We start from the raw sequence: 21,606 nt of genomic DNA, 5'->3' as shown, positions 1-21,606 counted from the left end.
ACTGAAAAAGAAATATTAGCAGCATATGAAGGGGGTTGAGCTGCTTCGGAAGTGATCGGCACTGAAGCACAGCTCCTCCTGGCACCCCGACTGCCGGTGCTAGGCTGGATGTTCAGAGGGAGGGTCCCATGTACACATCATGCAACTGATGCTATGTGGAGTAAGTGGGTCGCACTGACCACACAACGGGCTTGAATAGGAAACCCCATTTGCCCAGGAATCCTGGAAGTGATCATGGACTGGCCAGAAGGCAAAGATTTTGGAATATCGCCAGAGGAGGAGGTGACGCGTGCTGAGGAGGCTCCAATGTATAATGAACTACCAGAAAATGAGAAAAAACATGCCCTGTTCACTGATGGGTCCTGTCGTCTTGTGGGAAAGCATCGGAGGTGGAAAGCTGCTGTATGGAGTCCTATGCGACAAGTTGTAGAAACTGCTGAAGGAGAAGGTGAATCGAGCCAATTTGCAGAAGTAAAGGCCATCCAGCTGGCTTTAGACATTGCTGACCGAGAAAAGTGGCCAGTGCTCTGTCTCTATACTGACTCATGGAGGGTGGCAAATGCCCTGTGGGGGTGGTTGCAGCAATGGAAGCTGAGCAACTGGCAGCGCAGAGGCAAACCCATCTGGGCTGCTGCATTGTGGCAAGATATTGCTGCCCGGGTGGAGAACCTGGTTGTAAAGTCTGTCACATAGATGCTCACGTACCCAGGAGTCGGGCCACTGAAGAACATCAAAACAACCAGCAGGTGGATCAGGCTGCTAAGATTGAAGTGGTTCAGGTGGATCTGGACTAGCAACATAAGGGTGAATTATTTCTAGCTTGGTGGGCCCATGACACCTCAGGTCACCAAGGAAGAGATGCAACATACAGATGGGCTCATGATTGAGGGGTGGACTTGACCACGGACACTATTGCACAGGTTATCCATGAATGTGAAACATGCGCTGTGATCAAGCAAGCCAAGCGGTTAAAGCCCCTCTGGTATGGAGGACGATGGCTGAAATATCAATATGGGGAGGCCTGGCAGATCAATTATATCACAGTCCCACAAACCCGCCAAGGCAAGCGCCACGTGCTTACAATGGTGGAGGCAACCACCGGATGGCTGGAAACATATCCCGTGGCCCATGCCACTGCCCAGAACACTATCCTGGGCCTTGAAAAGCAAGTCCTGTGGCAACATGGCACCCCAGAAAGAATCGAGTCACACAATGGGACTCATTTCTGAAATAACCTCATAGACACCTGGGCCAAAGAGCACGGCATTGAGTGGGTGTATCACATCCCCCATCATGCACCAGCCTCTGGGAAAATTGAACGATACAATGGACTGTTAAAGACTGCGCTGAGAGCAATGGGTGGTGGGACATTCAAACATTGGGATATGCATTTAGCAAAGGCCACCTGGTTAGTCAACACTAGGGGATCTGCCAATCGAGCAGGCCCTGCCCAGTCAGAACTTTTATGTACCGTAGATGGGAATAAAGTCCCTGTAGTGCACATAAAAAATATGTTGGGGAAAACAGTTTGGGTTATTCCTGCCTCGGGCAAAGGCAAACCCATCCGTGGGACTGCATTTGCTCAAGGACCTGGGTGCACTTGGAGGATAATCTGGAAGGATGGGGAAGTCCGATGTGTACCTCAAGGGGATTTGATTTTGCGTGAGAATAGCCAATGATCTGAATTATGTGATGTTAAGTACTACGTAATATTATATGCCATACTAATGATATTACAGTAAGAATCACCCAGACTAATGAAGAATAACTTCAGTGAAACCAAGCAAAGCACAGTGATGATGGTACCAGAACTGACTTCAACATGAAACAATCCAATACCACATACCATCTCCATTTTTCCTGCCCTGGAAGATTATTACGACAGATGGAGCCCGAAGTCATGGACTAAATGAACTCACTGAACATTTAGAGGGATGGCCCACAGACTAAGGGAATGATATCTCTGTGTGTGTGTGTGTGTGTGTGTATATATATTTAAAAAAAAAACAAACGGGAAAAGGGGTGGTGATTAATGAAAATGTACTGGAAAATATGAGACTTGAGCATGACGTAGATGGTATAGAATAAGGGGTGGATATTGTCCTGCTTTTGGCAGGGATAGAGTTAATTTCCTTCCTAGTAGCTGGTACAGTGCTGTGGTTTGGATTTAGGATGAGAACAAAGTTGATAACGCACCGATGTTTTAGTTGTTGCTAGGTAATGCTTACACTAGCCAAGGACTTTTTAGTTTCCCATGCTCTGCCGACTGAGAAGGCTGGAGGTGCACAAGAAGCTGGGAGGGGGCACAGCCAAACTGTCCCAAGGGACATTCCATACCATGTGACGTCATGCTCAGTACATAAACTGGGGAAAGCTGGCCGGGGGGGCCCGCTGCTCGGGGACTGGCTGGGCATCGGTCGGCGGGTGGTGAGCAACTGCACTGTGCATCACTTGCTTTGTGTATTATCATTATTATTATTACATTATTATTATTATTTTATTTCAATTATTAAACTGTTTTTATCTCAACCCACGAGTTTTTCTCACTTGTGCTCTTCCAATTCTCTCCCCCATCCCACGGGAGGGGGGGAAGTGAGCGAGTGGCTGCGTGGTGCTCAGTTGCCGACTGAGGTTAAACCACGACAAGAAAAGAAGACTTTTGAACAGAATCACTACAGTTCAAGAGCATCTTTGATTTAATGTCATGTCCAGGAATGCTAACACTTGATCATCAGACTAATATCTATCTGTGCTGTTCTTATATGACAAACTTAAAACAAAAAGCCATGTTAAATGCTAGAGTCCATGCAATAACCATGCCACTTAAGTATTTAAACATTAATGTTTAAGTCTCCTTCTAAAAGCTCAAGTCCCATTCTTATTTCTGATAAATTGATAAAGAGCAATCTCTTAAAAATATTCTGGTCTGACCTCAATTCTGAACTTCAGAGGCATAAAACGACAGACAAGTCTTTATACATGTATTAGCTCTCTCAGCAGGTTATCGGAAACCAAGATCAGAGATTACCAATACTTAAAAAGTCAAATTCTGCCTGCAGGTGTGCATGTTGAGCTCCCACTGAAATCAGCAGGGTGAGATCATACACGGAAAAATTTGGCTCTGAATGAAATCTGTTGATCTAATAATAGCATGTTCTGCCAAACTGGGTTGGAGATAGAAAAGATTTTGACTTTTTACTGGTCACCTTTTTTTCTTCTCTAGAGTTCAGGAATTTTTCTGCACTTACTGTCAGGGAAAAGTTAACAGTGTTATTTAGCCCAAAAGTCCTTAACCAAAGAGAAAATAGTTAATCTCTTCTATTATTAATTGTGTTAATACAATTAACAGAAATCTGGTGCAAATCAGGTGAAATCTGGTGCAGCTCTGTCCCAGGTGCTGGTTCTTTTGCAAAATGGTCTACAAGAGGCTGTTTCTCACACTAGTTGTTGTGATTCCCAAAATAGTTAATTAAAGAATACTCATTTTTTGTTTGTTCGTTAGCAGAGCAACATTAATGTTTCTGTATCTCAATTATGCTACTGTTTCCCAATAAGTAGTATGGTCAAGGGCAGTCTTACTTTTAAAAAAACTACTCTAAGATTTCACTTCTCTGCCTGCTCATCATTTTCTTATTATCCTTATGTAAAAAAGATTTTGTACTCTCCCTTAAAATAGGTAGCTTGACATAGACAAAAAAGCTATGTAATCTAGACTCCATAAAACATTCACTATAATTACAGTGGTAGCATCTAAATGTGGGATCAGAAATGTATAGCTTACTGCAAAAGGAGTCAGCAGAAGGAATGATGACTTGCTTCAGGTATTTAAAATGGACTTAGATATGGGCTATTGCCATAGTTATTGCCATTAACAAACTCTCCAATCTTATGTGACTGATTACATAGCAACAACATAAGGCAGATGAGACTTTTAGATTAAATTTGTATCAGTTGCAAATACATGACTATTACATATTAAATAACCACTTGTGAATATATTTCTTTTCATGTGAGAAAATAAATTGATTCATAAGCTGTTAAAATGAGATTAGGAGACCACAGGACACAACTGAGTAACTTTCATCTCCTACAAGCTAAGAAGCGTAGCAGAACTAACTTCAGCTGGTACAACTACGTGCTGGAGCACTCCATGGTTTTAAACTCAATTTCATATTTAAAACAAACCTTAGAAAATTAAACTTGCCTCCAATAGTGACAACCAAAAAACCCTACTAAATTCTCTGTTGTATAAAACTACATTTAAAAAAACGCAAAAACAATATACCAGGCTGTACAACCAATTAGGTAATGTCATTAGCTGAAGTGTCTTTGATGTTTTACAACATCCTGAAAGTTGACCCGTTAACAAATTCAACAAACTTCAACTATTGCTTTCATCATAGCAAACTCCACAAAGTTTTAGATTCACAAAAATATTATATATAATAAGGACATCTGTAGGATGTCAAAGCATTCCAGTGAATTTAAGTAAGATTTTGGTTTATTTTAAAATACAGTTTATTACGTTCTGATATACTCTACTAATGTTTTAGTTTATATTAGCAGTAAAACTGTCACTGAAGAGTTTTTGCCATTTTGTAAATTCCTTTTTTTTTGACCGTACTTATATTTAAAACCTTAAAGTCCTCTACAATGCCATTAGATGATCTCATCCTGTTATGGTATCTTAGAACAATCTCTAGTCTACCAATATTTCACACATACAAAAGCTGTTTATAGAGATCGTCTCTAATTTTCTCAGGGACGATTTTTTGAGTTTTGGAAAGCTGGCAAATGAATTAGGAGGAAATGGCTATTCTGTATGAATTAGTTTTTAAAAATCACAGAGTCCAGCACAGAACTTATTAAAAGACTTACTAAAGAAAATAGGACAATTTAATTCAGATTGATTATAGACTTTGGTGGTGACAGCTGGCTTCAAATTAAACTGAAAAAATGTATATGCATTTCAAAGTAGTCTAAGGAGACATCATAAATAATTATTGCATGATTCTACCCCAGAATGACATATGTATGAAATGGTAAACTTGAGAAGCATTTGTAACAGTAATTGCTTCAGTTGTAGTCTGAAGAAAACATTAATACTTCCATCTCCTATACTGTAGGCAAATAGTTTCCTATTCAGCTGTCAACCAATGGATACTGTCATCTTTTAATTGTACAAACAATTTAAAAATACTTAATCAAATCTTAGTTCATACTCTAAAATTCTGTATATGGAATGCTTTAGTATTTTTGATGTTTTTAAATCTAAGAATAATAGGGAGTATAGCTGTAGTGGGGATTAATGCTTGTAAATTTTCAAAATACATCCTAGTCCATGAGTACTGAAACTGCTGAAACAATATGTTAGGGCCACTTACTTCTGTAGGCTTGCCTCCTGCAAACTCTGCTAAATAGAAATATTCTCCTCAAATTTCTATAACAGCAGTGAAACCAATCAATGTTGCACATGAAAAAAAAGTGATTATACATGGTAGAAATTTGAAGCGAAAAAGGGGTTGGGTTTGGAATAATGCAGGAAGGTATCTGGGCAATGTGAAAAAATTACAAAAGTTGAACAAAAGTAAGTTTGTTCAGATACCAGGCAAGTTAATTTACTTCTAAATGGCAGTAATTTGCTGTTGATATAAATTCAGACCTCCATGTGAAAAATAAATATTGTCTTTTGTTGGTTTTTTGTTTGTTTGTTTGTTTTCTTAAGGAACATAGAGTCTATCAGTAAAGAAGGGGAATTAAAAAGATCTCAGAAGTCGCTGTACATGTAATGTAATTTTACTTTACAGACGAGAGTGCATGAGTTCTGCTAGCTTAACTTAATGCATAGCTTAATTTTATGTTAGCAAAAAATTAACAGTAGCATAGGCATCACATTACAATCTGACCACAATTTACTTCAACATGGATCTAGTACTGCTATTGATATGTAACTGGCTGGAAATTCTGGTTATTCGATCCATCTTCCAGGTAATTATTTCTTGCATAGTTTCTATGGATCTATTTAAAACTGATCTCTTCATGCCCAGTATACATCTCTATTGCTAGGAGGGGATGAATGTGGACTATTGTCTTGGTTTTAGGTGTCATTCAGTAATTTTCCTGTATGTGACCCCTACTAATTCCGTGCAAAAAGAATTCTTTCTTCAGGAAGGATAGAAAATTGTCAATTACCTAAGCATTTCAAATAATTTTGGAAGAATTTTTTTTTCTATGAATGAGAACACAAATTAGAAATTCAACAACTCTCTGCTCTCAGAATCTCCATTGTAGGCAGCTGTCAGCACAGTTCCCTCATAATAGCACTGTAAGAGTCCACTTTTTTGAAATACCTCTTTTCAGCACAGCAGTAGCTGAACGGTACCAAAATGAAGTACAGAAGAATACATATGGCTTTTTTTTTTTTTTTTTTCTTTAAATGAACTGCCTATGCTCATTCATTGTCCGGTAATTGAGGTTGGCGATTTAGTATTAGAGTGTTTGTAATAATATGGTATTTTAATCTTGCCAAATCTAGTTTTTTTCTTTCTATGGCCACATATGAACACAACTGAAATTTAGCTAATTATCTTAAGGGGTTGTCTTACTTTTTGTCTCATTTAGAGAAGACATGACTAGGGACAAAAGGATTGAGTGCACATAGAAAGTAATTTTGGAGTATATAATGAGCAGATCAGTTCATTCCTGATCTATGCATAATTGCAAACTCTGTTCAGTTTACAAATTAGAAATAAGTTTCAGGTTGACACTTTTCAGTGAACATTTGTCAGTGACATACAATTGGTTACAACTGTCAATTATGCTGAAGAAAGTCTGAAATAAACAGCATATAATTCAGGCCTGACATCTCAGCAAAAAAGGGTTACTTATGCAGTACTTGTGAATTTCTCATTGCCTTTTGTTTCACAGTTTTGTAGAAAATAGTTAGGAGAAATGGTATTAAAATTGTAAATAGCCTGTGACAAAAGAATTTAAAAGGATACTTACAGGCTTTGTGAATACACTTGTTACATTAAATACATTAAAATCTATAATCTATATGCAAAGTTCATAGTCTTCCCATGTAACTGCTTTATGCATAACTGTAAAAGTGAATCTGCAAGAACAACAACCAGTTCTTAAGAAGCAAAATTAAGACTTTTGTGAAAACTGCTCACAGGCAAATACAAGACTTATGCCACTAAATTCTGTTCTGCTTTTTACAGTTAACAATCATATTGAGTCAAGGTGCCCTCTTCATGACAATGAAGGAGAACAAATCATTCTATAACAGAATGGAATTGACTGAAAGTAGGACTACAAAATTCAGCTTTTATTTGGCAGGTGTTCTTGAGACGCGATTCTATTTTGAACTAGAGAAACCACAGACAGTACTGCCTGTTCTTGATTTTTTTAAAATTTATTTTACAGTGGTTAAAAAAAAAAAAAATCAGAAGGGAGTTATATCCCCCATGGAGTCTAGAGGCTCTGCCGTTCACTGACAGTGTTGTGTATGACAGAAAACTGAAGCAGCCATATACCACTAGTGATATGGTAGAATATCACTGGCATAAGAAAGTGCTTTGCATTGTGTTCTCATAAGTACGTTGGCTTATGTATATAATATAAGTAGCTGAACTACCTTTAGTAACAGATAAACCACACCGCTAAAATCTCCTTCTCAGTCACAAAATTCTGTGCACAATATCCTGAAATAGTGGCTTCTAGTTTAAAAAAGAATTTTTCAGAGTGTAAAAGTATCAAAATCTAAAACTTCCTAAGGGTACTAATTCCTATTAGTATTTCTCAGCAGATGTCTACAGACAGACAACAAAACAGTGAGAAGGAATCAGCATGACATGTAATGATTGTTGCATGCTAGCAGCATAACCATTATCAAGGTGTTGGCTGGTATGGAGCAAAGGCGGGTCTTTTGGGAAGAAAGAGAGGCAAGGTGGTTCTGCTGCCAGTTCCTGGAATGGGTCTTTGAATAAGATGCCGAATGGATCAGGCAGGTATGATTGCGTATCGATTGCATACCAGGAAAAGCTTAATATAAAAACTGAGTGGTGGTCTTATGTGACCCTAAGTGTTCTGATGAAAAGGAGAAACTTTTGTTAGTGATTGCAAGAAGAAAGCACCTGTTGAATTTCCTTCAGAGAGAAGTAGAAATCCCAGGTCATGTCTAAAATATGATCTGAGCTACAATCAAAATGATCAACCAATGGATATTAGGGGACTTTTAATAGATTCATTTGGGCTTGAACTGAATTTAAGACAGTTAAGTGATGGTCTGGATTTTAATGGACAGAAAGGTATGCTTGGAAGAGAGAGAGAGAAAAAGAATGTGTGTTATTAAGGAAGTAACATATTTCAGTCTGCAGATAAGATCACTCACGAGAGAAGAAAAAAGGGAGAATAACAGAGGACAGCAGAGAAGTCTGAAGAATATTTCGATTATAGGTCATCTGTAGTCTAGGTTGCATTCTTTGGGGTAGGTGTGTGAAACTATTTCTTGTCCTCAGAATCAGAAATGAATACCAATTGGTACATTAATACAGATTAATCTGTATTACAGATCAAGGATCTGTATTAATAATCCATTATAACTGATCAAGGATCAATTATTTTGTGTGAGTTCAACGTTACAGCACAACCTTAAGAGCTCCACCAACTATCACTAAAGAGAACAGTGACAAATGGCACCGGATAAACTCATTCCCTAGGAAGTTATTCATCAGCTTAGGTTTGGGAAGGCTACTGTGATACCGATTAGGAGAAGGATTTGCAAGAAATGCAATCACATGTGACCAACATTTCGAGTAATAGGTACTCTCCCTCACGCTGTAATATCATCAGTCATTGCGATACACATCATAAAAACCGGAGCAAGGATGAGATATGTATAATATATCAATTTGATAATGTTTGGCTGATAATATAATTTATAAAGAAAAAACTTTATTTTTTACTAATAAGTTTTAACTGAAGGCTATATAACTTGTGTCTTCTTCAGCAAATTTACCTTTTAATTGAAAAATTTGCAAAGCAAAAGTATTTAACCTTTAAATGAATCAATTACTAAGAGGAGCAAGAAGAAAACAGTAGTAACCAGGCATGTGTTAAACCAGCTTATACAGGCCAAATAACAGACACCAAAGGCATCTAAAATCTGCAGAGTTGAGTCAAATGTCTGAGTGATTCTCCCAATCTTGAATATTATAAGGTAAGTTTTAAAATTGCAGTTTAGGAATTTCACAACAGCTTTTAACTCATTTTCCATTCTTATATGCGTACAGCACTTTGGGGGATTACTGCAGTATTGGAGCTAAGGACTGGGCCTGGAGACTGGAAGAGGTAACTAGGATGTAGGAGGAACCAGTTCAGTGCTGAGCAGATTGGAGCTTTCTTCCCCCTCCCTCTACTTGTCCCTCTACCAGAAATCTCTTGCCCCTTCAGTCTTCCCATCATTGGACTTTCACTTTAGACTAGGAATGAAGTTCTTCATTTCTGTAGCACACGCGAAGGAGACACTGCTGCTCACCTGGCTAGCACTTTGAGTCAATTCCACATACTCTTTTTCATAAATGTTCCCATGTTAGCTTTCTTAATCTTATTAAGACTTTCAGGCATTAGACTAGCAATTCTTGTAGTAACTAATTTCCTCTCAAAGCAATAATTTTGTTTACAGGTAACTATGAATATAATACTGTTATTGAATGTTTATTTTATGTAGTTGTTAAAGTCTTATGAAGAAAATAAATATGCATTACATTTTGTAGAAAGGCCTAGATTTGCTTTAATTTCTTGTATAAAAGTAGCCGAAATATAATCTTTCTCTTCCATCTTTGATAGCTGTGGAAATGAAACACAAAAAAATAGCTTCCCAATTGTTTGGGTTTCATTTAAACAAAATGGTGGTGGGGGAGAAAAACTGACTAAATTTGATCATTATTACTGAGATAGCAATAATGATTACATCTAAACTTGTCAAGAGAGGGAATAAATCAGAAATGAACTTACTATCCAACAAACATGTTCAACATAAAAACGGGGTTAGATCATGTCTTATTGCTCCTGTCACAGATAATATATTTACATTAAACCCTCTTTTTTAGGTTTTGAAAAATTAAAACCAGCAATTAAGGCTAGGGTTGTGGGTATATTTTAAATATTTGTACACTTCAGGTAGATATGCTTAGGATATAAAGGATCAAGATAAAAGTTTCTATAGTCTAGCCAGTTCACATGAAGCAAATGCAAACTTGAAAACTTTTTAAGGATTTCCATGCTCTATTTTAGGGTTACATAAATTACTGTTCTTGATTTACAACTTTTCTAAAATAGATTTCACTCTGAGAAAAAATATGAATGTCATAAATATGAGTAACTGAGGTAAAACCTACAAAACCTAAAACCATACAGTTTTATGTAGGCCTTCAAATTGCAGACACAATTGTAGCTTTCTTGCTAGTTATTAATTTCACAAACATGCTTACATTGCCTAGTTAGTAGATATTAGGTAGACATTTGTCTTCAGTATCTATGTTGGAATTACATTTCGTTAGAGCAATACATACGTTTTAGACAGCACATTTTGGGACAATTATTGTACTACTCACACAGTTAATATTACTCAGCTTTTGGCCTATTGTGTTCTTACATTACCTTAGAAGGTGCTGAAAGCACAATATGCCGTGTGTGTGTATCTAGCAGACTATAATTGCCATATATGAAATGAAAAGTTATAGCTTATCACTTATATGAATATATTCTGTATGTTTTTTTCATTTACCATTTAGCTGATAATCTTACGGTATGGTCTTATGATAGCCTATATTCATAAATATTTTAAGTAAATACGGTACAAATGAGATAAAAATCAGGGAGTAGGTGGTAGCACCTAATTTTAAATCTTAAAACAGAAGTCTTGGTTTCTGTCTGGCCCTAATATTAAGATTTCAGAAGGAATAAACAGGCAACTACTGATTGACAGTACCTCTGGATTTTCATAAGCGTTAAGATTTCTATTTCGTCATGGCTGTTATTAGAATTTCAGTATGTCTTCTAGGATCGATTTTTTTTTTTTTAAACTGTAACAGGATTCAGCACTATAATTATGGAGTCAACAGTTATGGTCAAAGCTTTAGAATTAAGCGACTTGCTTTATTTTCCAGTAATATCAGGGATTCAGTGTTTCTGTTCAGAATATCTTATTCAAAATCACAAAAAAATCCATGGCTATAATAGAAGGCACTTTCTGAGAATTTATAAATAGATCTCTTCTGTTCATTTATGAATTTAAATGAAGATAAACAAATTTTGCAGCTAACTGCTCATCAGCTACCAAGTACTTCATTTGTCTTGTGTAATATTTGTACAGGACACTCATTAAACTTTCTGTGTGATTAAAATTCATGGACTTTTTTTTTTCTTTTTTATAAACTACATTTGATTTTTAAAGGCATTTTTTCTTGCCAGTAGTCATTCTATTTTCTCTTTCTTAGATCCTAATGTTCTACTAGAGAAAATAACAGTCAGCTCAGGTCTCTTTCAAAATGACTGATGATTCCCATTTATGTGAATGGAACAGAGGCACTTTGTTCTTATCAAAATGGCAACTGCCTCTATTGTGCTCTAGCTTAAGGAATCCTGTAGTATTATAAAATCTGGCCATGGCAGTCATGCTGAAACAGGACAAGTCCTTACAGGTTTCTCAATAAGCAATGATTTTATGAAACAACCCTTGAAAGCAGATAAGCATTGTTACAGAAAATAATGACAGTTTTTCCAGGGTTGTTGGGTTTTTTTTAACTATCTTACATTATGAGGCCTAGTTATCAAATTAGACAGATAGCAACTAGCACCATCATGACAAAACTACAACAAAACCATATACTTCAAATTATTTAAATTCTACTCTACAAGTATAGACACAACTATGTACTCATCATACTTACAAAAGTATAATAAAGAACAGAATTAATTTTCTATACTTTTATCATATATTCTCCTATCTATTCTATTTTGCTTTTTTTACTCCCAACTCTGCATCTCCTGAGTTAACAGTGAGTGTGCTGAGGGTATTTATACTTTCCTGTAGTGCTTTTTACTGTCGTTAGCAATATACATTCTCAATGTTGATTTGATTCTGTTTTAATTGCAGAAATTATAAAACTCTTTATATGTACTTTCTTTTTTTTTCTTTAAAATATAAATCACTATGATACAAAGCTATCAATCTCATTTTACAAGATAATTCCTGATCTGGGGATTCATACAATGAACAAGCCAATTATTTTATAGTCAGAAATACTGATACACTGACACATACCTTGACTTTTTCTAAGTGATCCTGCAGAGAGTCAATTAGCAGATCCCCCACTGGCTGCCAGGATGCCTTGAACACTTCAGCCTGGCGTAGTTTCAGGTCCAGTTCATCCATTGCCTCTTGAAGGCCCTGCAGTCTTTCAAGAGCATCATCTATCTTCTTTTGCCAATCGGCAGACTGTAGATTCAGCTTATCCCACTCAGTTCTGACCTCATCTGCTTGCCTTTGGAGAAGTTTAGTGACGTTGTGGGCCCTTTCCTCAGGTGACAGTTCTAAATGTGAAAGTCAAGAGGCTTTTAAGACATATTCTGTCTTAGAAGAAAAATAATTGCCATCTGGGTAAGTTCAAAGCTCAGTAAGAAACTATTCATACCAAAGACACCTGTGAAATTTATTTTATTAATGTATTCTCATTTGAAAATCTCTTAACAAATTTAAATCTTGCTACCATACAGATCATCAAAATATGCACTTAAGTACATAAAGGCATTTTTAAACATGCAAGGTGTAGCTAAAAGTTTACCAACTGTGTCCTGATTCAGCAAAATAGTTCTGCACATACATAGATATTAATCACTGTGAATCTTTTGCTGCCATTTGGCAGCTTCTGTAGTACTGAGACTACAAGTTGAATTTTAGGTTAAATTGCAGCTTTCAGACCTCAAATGGGCCTGTATAGATAGGTCCTGAAGGTTTAAAGCCAGTTTCAAAATCTGCTTATAAATATGCATGTGTATTTAGTGCCACAGTGTTCAGAAGGATCACTAAGGGTTTCTTTCATCTATATTTTTAGCTTAGTTTCTGAATACTGACATTCAGCTTGCAGTGTAAAAGGAATGCTTTCACAGTGGCTGGCAGAATTTATTTAATCATTGCTGATCATCACTGATCTTTCCAGCAATCTGTTATTACCCTGCTCTTCCTTCAATTACCTCTTGGTTCTGGGTAGAGCTTCTCCAGTCCCTCCACAGGCTGCTCTGCTAAGAAGATTCGCACAGTCTCAAGTGCACTCCTGATAACAGGTTCTTTTGTTTTCAGCTCCCTCTTGAAAGTCTGAGAGATGAAACAGAATTATTGTAAGTGGATATACAATGAAATACCGAGTGTTAGCCCTTGTTTCCATCAATTTAAGAACAAAATTTGCAACAACAGCTTCCATGTGTGTATTACAAGTAGCTACAAAAAAAATGTAAGAGATAATCAGCTTTTGCTTAACCTGAAATCCCATTGTATTCAAAGGAGCGAATGTACTGCCAGCATGCTGCAAAGTACCCAAGGTTGCTGATCAAATTTTCACTGTGAGAGGGATCCCTTTTGTTGATTAACATCAGGGTCAACTCCAAAACCAAGCTGCAAGGGGCAAGGCTTCGGCTGGCTCTGTATTGGACCGCATCAGCATAGCTAATTGTTCTTGAAAGCAAGATTTACCAGAATGTGAAGGAAAATCCAATATGTCTCACAGCTACCACTTTGCTACTGCTGCTGGCAACTGTTATATCATAAGGAAAAAAAAAAAGGACCTATGGATATTGACATGTTAACCCATAACAATTAGTAACAAAAAAAATTCCAATATATTAAATCATAACACTCTCTTCTAGTAGTGGTGTAGATGCACCTCTTCGAAAATTACATGAACTGAGATTTCTGAAATGTAGAATCAAGGCCAAGGTGAAAATTCAGAAATATAATCTAGCCTAGATGTAGGCATGCACGAGTAAAAATTAAAGGGCGGAAAGTAGTCCTTTAAAATTAATTCCTAGTTGCTTTAATCAGTATTTATTATCAATTTCCATATCTTTACGTTTAACATTGCTCGGTGGTATGTTCTGCGTCTTTTCAGATCAACTGTATTTCTCCCTTTCATCTCTTCCTTTCCTGTCATGCTTTTTTGGCACCTGTCTCCTTTCTTGCCTTTTCTTCCTCTTTCCTATTTGCATTTTTCTTCCTCCAGCAACAGCTCCTTTCTCTTCTATTCACTGCTTTTAAAATGACCACAAGTAAGATTCTCAAGGTTGGTATTTGAAGTTTTGGTAAGCTACTGAAAGTATACATATCTCAGTTTTTTGTGTGGTTTTTTTTGGTTGGGTTTTTTTTTTGTTAAAGAGAGTTTAAGCTTCCATTAATCTGAATCCAATGCTTACCACACAAAAATGCAGATGAAACATGGGTTACGCTTTGCACCGGGTCTTTTACATGTTGTACTGAATTTATCTAAATGGTCCTTACTACTGTTTTATTTCAACATTTTCTTCTCTATTTATGAAACAATATTGAATGCATACTGTTTTCAAGTAGCATAGAGCTAAAATATGCAGATAATTATAGTGCAGTGTAACACAAAACACAATACTGCAAAAAGCAGAGCCATATGCCATGAGTGGAAAACAGATATTTTACTCCAGGGATTAGAAAATTCTTTTTACAGCACAGGCATTATATAGGCTTCTAACATAATAAATTCACCAATTCAGTTAAATTTACTATTAAGCAAAATTTGGGTTTCTATGCAAACTAATGAATGATTATAAATTCAATATTAAAAAGTTCATTACACTTTGAATTATATTTGATATGAAATGCTCTGTACAGGAAATACCTAAGAACTAATAATGAGAATTACACCTGCATTTTATAATATGAGCACTCACAGGTAAAAAAATTCTTAATACATTTCAGGAAAGTAAACTTAAGGAAATGACTACATTATTTTACTATAAATATTTAAATAAACTTTTTATTAAGTGGTCAAGAACTGACCATAAGGTTTGTAATTGTGAATCAGGAAAACCTTTTAGCAAAGTGTGCTTTCTTGAAGGAAACAACAAAGTAAAAAATGTTAATTTTGTGTCATGGACATCAGTGGGACTGGGATCCTTTCACAGAGTGTATCTGCTGTCATAAGGGAATCCATTGTTTGGTTAATATCTGTGATAAATGGATTAAACAATCACATTGACACTTAAGAACCACCACTGATTTTCACAAATAAAGAAGAGTACTGTATATAACAAGTAAACTACCATTGGACATTGCTCTGCATAAAAACTGAGTGGGGTTACTCCAGGGTTAAAGCTCTTTAACTTAGACATTTTTAGGTTTAGAAATTTTTACAATTCATACTTGATTCTTGCATGAAGTGCAATGGAAAAAAGAAATATAATAAGCCTTTTTCATGCTTCCAAACGAGGAAAATCTATTCCTTTAATTAGCCTTTGTGCTCACCTCATATTACATCATTCTGTCCCATTAGAGTGTGGCAGGTCTGCAGCTCAAGTAAGCCAGCAGGTAGCATAACTTAAAACGTTCCCCCATGGACTGTGTGCTTTGCTCTCATCTGATAGTGTTAAAAGTGACATCAACAGTCATATTGGTTTTTAAACATTACAATTGTATAACAGCTTAAAGATATAATATACTTTCTAAACGTCTCCGAAGACAAATTATTTCACAGAAATGTCTATGCCCAAACCCAATCAAACAGGAGGCACATGCACAAAGGTCTGTTCTGCCCAGACACACCACGAGCAGGAAGGAGTCACAGATATTCCAGGGGAACACAGAACTACACCAACTTATAGGATATTTAAAAGCCAGAAATGCCTTTGAGCTATGTATTTGGGAACGAGCAGTACTGCTGTATGGAGTGCTGCTGCTGTAGTCAGGTCAACCCTAGCTATGTACATGTACAAACAATGAGAAGGACACAAAATACCTTCTTTCAGCTTGTACTGCTTTTGCATAACCATACCAACCAAATACACCTAGTGGCATTATATTTCCAAAAGAGGGTTAAAGCCACATTCCTCCAATATCTCTTGTGCAACAGAACAAGGATAACATAATCAGATATGCATACGACATCCCATGAAGTGTGTGAGCAGGAATTATTGTATCTATCTTCTCAAAACAACAGAAAAATGCAAATGGGAACTTTCTGACTTTGTATATTTTGTATTTAGTCACAAACAGGAAGAGTCTCTTTCTCTTTTACTAAAGGAAAACAGTGAGCCAATGTGTTAAATGTTTTCTTTTCCAACTTTTTCATTCTGGATGTTGGAGCTGATGGACACGATGATAGTCTGTAAATCCTGAGTTTTAGACTAGTACAAAGTATGGTGTTAAGATCTATTTACAATTCTCATTCCCTTCCCTAGTTTTGATCTGCAGACTTCTACCAAGTGAGTTAAAATATATTTCAGTATAAGAAATTTAAAAAGGAGAGAATGAAAAAAACATGAGACTTAAGCAGTAGCACAGAACAGCATTAAAAATAATGAATGTTCATTTCATACTATCCCATTCCAAAAAATGTTCTTACTATATGAAGATAAAGTCAGCTTTTCTGATTAAAGTTTTGTTGTGAAATATGTACACATTAACAATAAAAATAATAAGTAGCAATAAACGACATTTTCTCTTCTTTTGGTAAAAAAAAAGAAGAATTTATCTACCTTGAGCCCTGACAAATACATCTTTATAATAAGCAGACCATAATTGAAAGCAGAATTAGCCTAAATGAATGTGTAATTTACAGTTAATGATTTCAGGCTAATTTCATTGAATTCCTTAACTTCTTCCACACTTCGTGGTGACTGTAGAGGAAATCGAAAGTGCATAATATATGACCTGACAAAAAAACAAGTAAACTACTTTATTTAAGCATCTCTATTTGTCATCAACACTACAGCAGTAATGGCATTCTGTCCACCATTTTAATAATGCATATATTGATCAGCTTATCTCAGACCTCCACTACCTCCTCATGGGCGTCCTTAAATCTCTTTAGATGGAGAAACACAGATTGTTTAAATTGAAAGATGAAAATATAATGAGAGTTGCATTAGTAAAACTAACATTAATCTCTGTTATTAGAAAAGCAGATATTTTTGCTTTTATTGAATTTTAAAGAGTAAGAATAGAATTAAATTAATTCAAGACATATCCCAACCAGAATGCTTTTTAAAAATGGGTTTTGACCTCAATTTTAAAAAGTTGATATCAATTGTGCCACCAGAAAAGGTTAGTGTGTTGAAGCAGGAATTGTACTCCTTCTTAGGCACTGCTGCTATAGATTTCATGTGAAAGGGTTTCCAGGGAATTGTTAAAAATTAACTTCTATATTCATAAATACTACTTATGCTGTTAATACAATCACTACACAGAAGATGTGGCAACTCTTAAAAGAATGAAAGAAAAAGCAGGCTATCTGCATGATGCCTAAATTACTTACCTGAGATTAACAGTAACATGTACACAGTACATGTAACGTACACAGTTATTAATATGATTTCAATAAAACATTATTATGACACTTAGTAAAGCAAAGAAAACAGTAAGATAATTAAATAATGTTTTGATGAACAGCAGTATTTTTTTATCATTGACTAAACCCCCTCCCCCCCACCTCCCCCACATTCTAAGACTCTGGCATAGAAACAATTTCTTCAGATGCCAAAAATTGACAAAATGACCCACTATATATGTAAGTTCAAACAAATAGCGGTTATGTGGGTGTATTTGGGATAAATTCCAAATTGCCTTGTCTGAAAAGCACCTCACATTTATAACGCAACAATGATTTTGACTGCATGGATATCTCTTTTCTCAGTTGAGTTCAAGCTCTCTTCTGGCATAGATTCAAGCATTTGAAATTTTCATCTGAATCTTACTCTTAAAATTTTTAAAGCCAACCTTGGCAACTAGGAGCATTCTAATGATAAGAGCCAACTTCTTTTCATCTCTGCTATGAATGTCTGAGGTATTCCAGACGGTCTTCTAAGTGAGAGAGAGGTTAAATGTGTTTGTTTTTCTTTAAATTATATCCTTAAGGGAAAAAAAAAAATAAAATCAGCTGTAACACCACTTTAGAAAAAAGATTCAGGCATAAAATGGTGTTTGCATACATCATGCCATTTCTCAATGGCAATCTGTTAAACTGCTCATAAATAATGTTCCCCTGCTGAGGCTTTTTCTCTTCTCCAATGAAGAACTTACCTGGGTTCGCTCCTGACTTTACCTGGCAAAAACAATTCTTCACAGAAGGAAAGACATTGTACTGATACAAGAAGACCAAAGCTGGAAGTTTGGGTCATTTAAAAGTTTGGTCAGATCAGGTAGAGACTTAGCTTGTTTACTGAAGACTGATTTCCAGAACTGACATTCAGGAGAACAAAATGAACAATCAGCAGATTCTTCTTCTCAAGACCAAAATTCAACTACTCTTTACTTTACACATCCAACACTCTGAGAGCTAAGTTTTGTTCTTAAGCAGGGGCCCAAAACTCTTGGAAAAAAAACAGCTTTCCAGTACTGTGCTCCAGTTTTAAGCTAGCTACTTCTACACTTGTGGTACAAGCCTTTTTAAAAGTATTTTTCTTATGTTCAGAAATGAGCTAAGCTATTCATTTCGATACAGCCTTTGTATGTCTGCTTCTCTAAAAGAAACTTTTAGAATAACAGAAAGTCCATAGTGTCCAGGGAAAAAAAAATACAGTAGAAAAACTCCAAGCTACAAACATAGATTTTGTCAAAGACAACCTGAAGTTGAGAGTTCTGCACTGATTGTTTTTCCCTCGTTCTCTGTAAGAGATCTTTGAAGAGCAGACAGCGTAACCTAATTTCAAGGATTATATTTTGTTCTTTTTTCCACAGGGAATCAGAATACCTACAACTAGAAAGGCCTCACATTAAACTACAGAAGTGCTACAGAACGGGAAAAGGAAAGAAGCCATATTTCTAAAAGGAACTAAAATGTTCTGGCTTTGATACTAGACATGATGACCAAAGGTTTGTGCCTGTATGTATCTGCATGTGGCAGAGAAGATGATCAAAAAGGAGAAGTGAGAAGGAGACTTATTTTGTAAAGTCACTTTGCACCTATTCATGGTATCTTACTGTTATGCAACACTTCTCATTCCTAAAAGTTTTAAACACTTCAGTTGATTGGTGAGTGACAGAGATCACTTAGTCCATCACTGAAGTCTTGCCACCTTTATGATGAATTCTGGGAAACTTTCAATTAGCTTATAGAACAATATACAATATTAAGATTTTAATTTAAATTAGAGAAGTAATTTCTCTAGATGAAAAAAATATTTCTTTGATCCAGGAGGAAAGGTAGTTTTCATTATACAATATATAGTATATATTCATATAAAATTATACTCAAACATTATTCAGATGACAAAAGTTTTGTTGTAACAATTCTACACAAATCCTTCTCTAAGTCTTGCTTTTGCTCAAGAGTTGTCTTTCGATAAAGGGTTTGAGTAAATGTTATGCTGAATTAAAGCAACATCTATATTGTTTCTTTCATCCTGATGTTCTGGATGGGCTTTAAAACGACTTTAAGGAAATTGCTACAGACAGCTGGGTAAAACAGACCTCAGGCATTTCATATATCTTAACTTTCACAGAGGGAAAGGTAAAAAGGGATGGTAGTGCTCCATAAAGTCATGGATGTTTTGGCCTCACTGTTTCTGTGATAATGCTTGAAGTCCCAAGTAAAGTTTTCTGAGAAAGACACATCCCACACATCACCTCTCCAGAAGGAAGACCTAGGAAATGTGACCAAGCTGCTCCTTGCAAGAAAGCATTATATTATCTTAGAAAAGCATTGTGCACTGACAGCAAGATGTTTTCTGTTCATCTTTCTCTTTGCCTTTCTCAGCCATTAGGTAGGCCCTTGAGAAACCATATTGCCACTTCTTCCCATTAGTCTGCTACCGTAGACAAATACTTGTTTGCCTATGCCAAAAGCTAAGCCAGGTTGTATATAATATTTTCAGACTTTTCACAAACTCAGGGTTCCCAATAACTTAAAGCAGCAAGATATGTCATGTTCTCTTTCCAAACTTGATCTTCTCACTATTTTTTCTCAAATGTGTCCTTCAGCATGAGGTAGGACAATCTATTAGAGCAATATTTATAATACAGCTACCTTATGAATGGAGAGAACACAGGTATTCCAGATCCAATTTCATTTTATAGTACCATTTCACATTTCTCCATTAAGCAGTAAAATCAGAGATTTAGGAACTTCAGAAACAATACCTTTATGGCAAGTTTCACAAACTGAAAGTTACATATACGCAGCACAATGCTTTGAGAGGATGATCACTGGTCTTGGAATATTCTCTTCTCATGGCATCAAGTTGTCTGACTGACAATTTAAATTATTCAATAGAAAAACATTTGTTCAAAATAACTTTTTAGATGTCACACTGAAGTATACTTGGTCACCAAACAGGAGGAAAAAACCTCTCATACTGTCATTATTTTAACTAAAGACATGTGGATGAAGGAGCGGAGAGCTAGAACACTACATCCAAGTAAATTCCAAGAAATGGAATAGTGTAGAATCATAGAATCATTAAGGTTGGAAAAGACCTCTAAGATCATCAAGTCCAACCGTCAACCCAACACCACCATGCCCACTAAACCATGTCCCTAAGCGCCTCATTTACACGTCTTTTAAATACGTCCAGGGATGGGGACTCAACCACTTCTCTGGGCAGCCTGTTCCAATGTTTAACCACTCTTTCAGAAAAGAAATTTTTCCTCATGTCCAATCTAAACCTCCCATGGTGCAACGTGAGGCCATTTCCTCTCGTCCTATCGCTTGTTACTTGGGAGAAGAGACCGACACCCACCCCGCTACAACCTCCTTTCAGGCAATTGTAGAGAGTGATGAGGTCTCCCCTCAGCCTCCTTTTCTCCAAGCTAAACAGTCCCAGTTCCCTCAGCCGCTCCTCATAAGACTTGTTCTCCAGACCCCTCACCAGCTTCGTTGCCCTTCTCTGGACATGCTCCAGCACCTCAACGTCCTTCTTGTAGTGAGGGGCCCAAAACTGAACACAGTATTCAAGGTGTGGCCTCACCAGTGCCGAGTACAGGGGCACAATCACTTCCCTACTCCTGCTGGCCACACGATTTCTGATACAGGCCAGGATGCCATTGGCCTTCTTGGCCGCCTGGGCACACTGCCGGCTCCCGTTCAGCCGGCTGTCAACCAGCACCCCCAGGTCCTTTTCCGCCAGGCAGCTTTCCAGCCACTCTTCCCCAAGCCTGTAGCGCTGCATGGGGTTGTTGTGGCCGAAGGGCAGGACCCGGCACTTGGCCTTGCTGAATCTCATACAGTTGGCCTGGGCCCATCGATCCAGCCTGTCCAGGTCCCTCTGCAGAGCCTTCCTACCCTCGAGCAGATCAACACTCCCGTCCAACTTGGTGTCGTCTGCAAACTTACTGAGGGTGCACTCGATCCCCTCATCCAGGTC

The 21,606-nt window shown here is 36.8% G+C and overlaps 1 protein-coding gene across 14 annotated transcripts in view; it reads right to left on the bottom strand.

Annotated features, from left to right (window-relative positions):
* Nucleotides 1–21,606, bottom strand: part of DMD (dystrophin) — a 1,394,632-nt gene that overhangs the window by 188,011 nt on the left and 1,185,015 nt on the right. For all 14 annotated transcript variants that reach the window (XM_076355694.1, XM_076355734.1, XM_076355779.1 and 11 more), the window contains 2 exons: nt 13,261–13,381; nt 12,332–12,600 (listed from right to left, as the gene is read on the bottom strand). In XM_076355694.1, coding sequence (XP_076211809.1) covers nt 12,332–12,600; nt 13,261–13,381 — 390 coding nt within the window. The remainder of the gene's footprint in view (nt 1–12,331; nt 12,601–13,260; nt 13,382–21,606) is intronic.

Source organism: Aptenodytes patagonicus, chromosome 1, assembly GCF_965638725.1.
Source record: "Aptenodytes patagonicus chromosome 1, bAptPat1.pri.cur, whole genome shotgun sequence".
NCBI lineage: Eukaryota > Metazoa > Chordata > Aves > Sphenisciformes > Spheniscidae > Aptenodytes > Aptenodytes patagonicus.
Note: the sequence above shows the minus strand (reverse complement) of the source record. Positions and strands in the feature narration are given on the sequence as shown.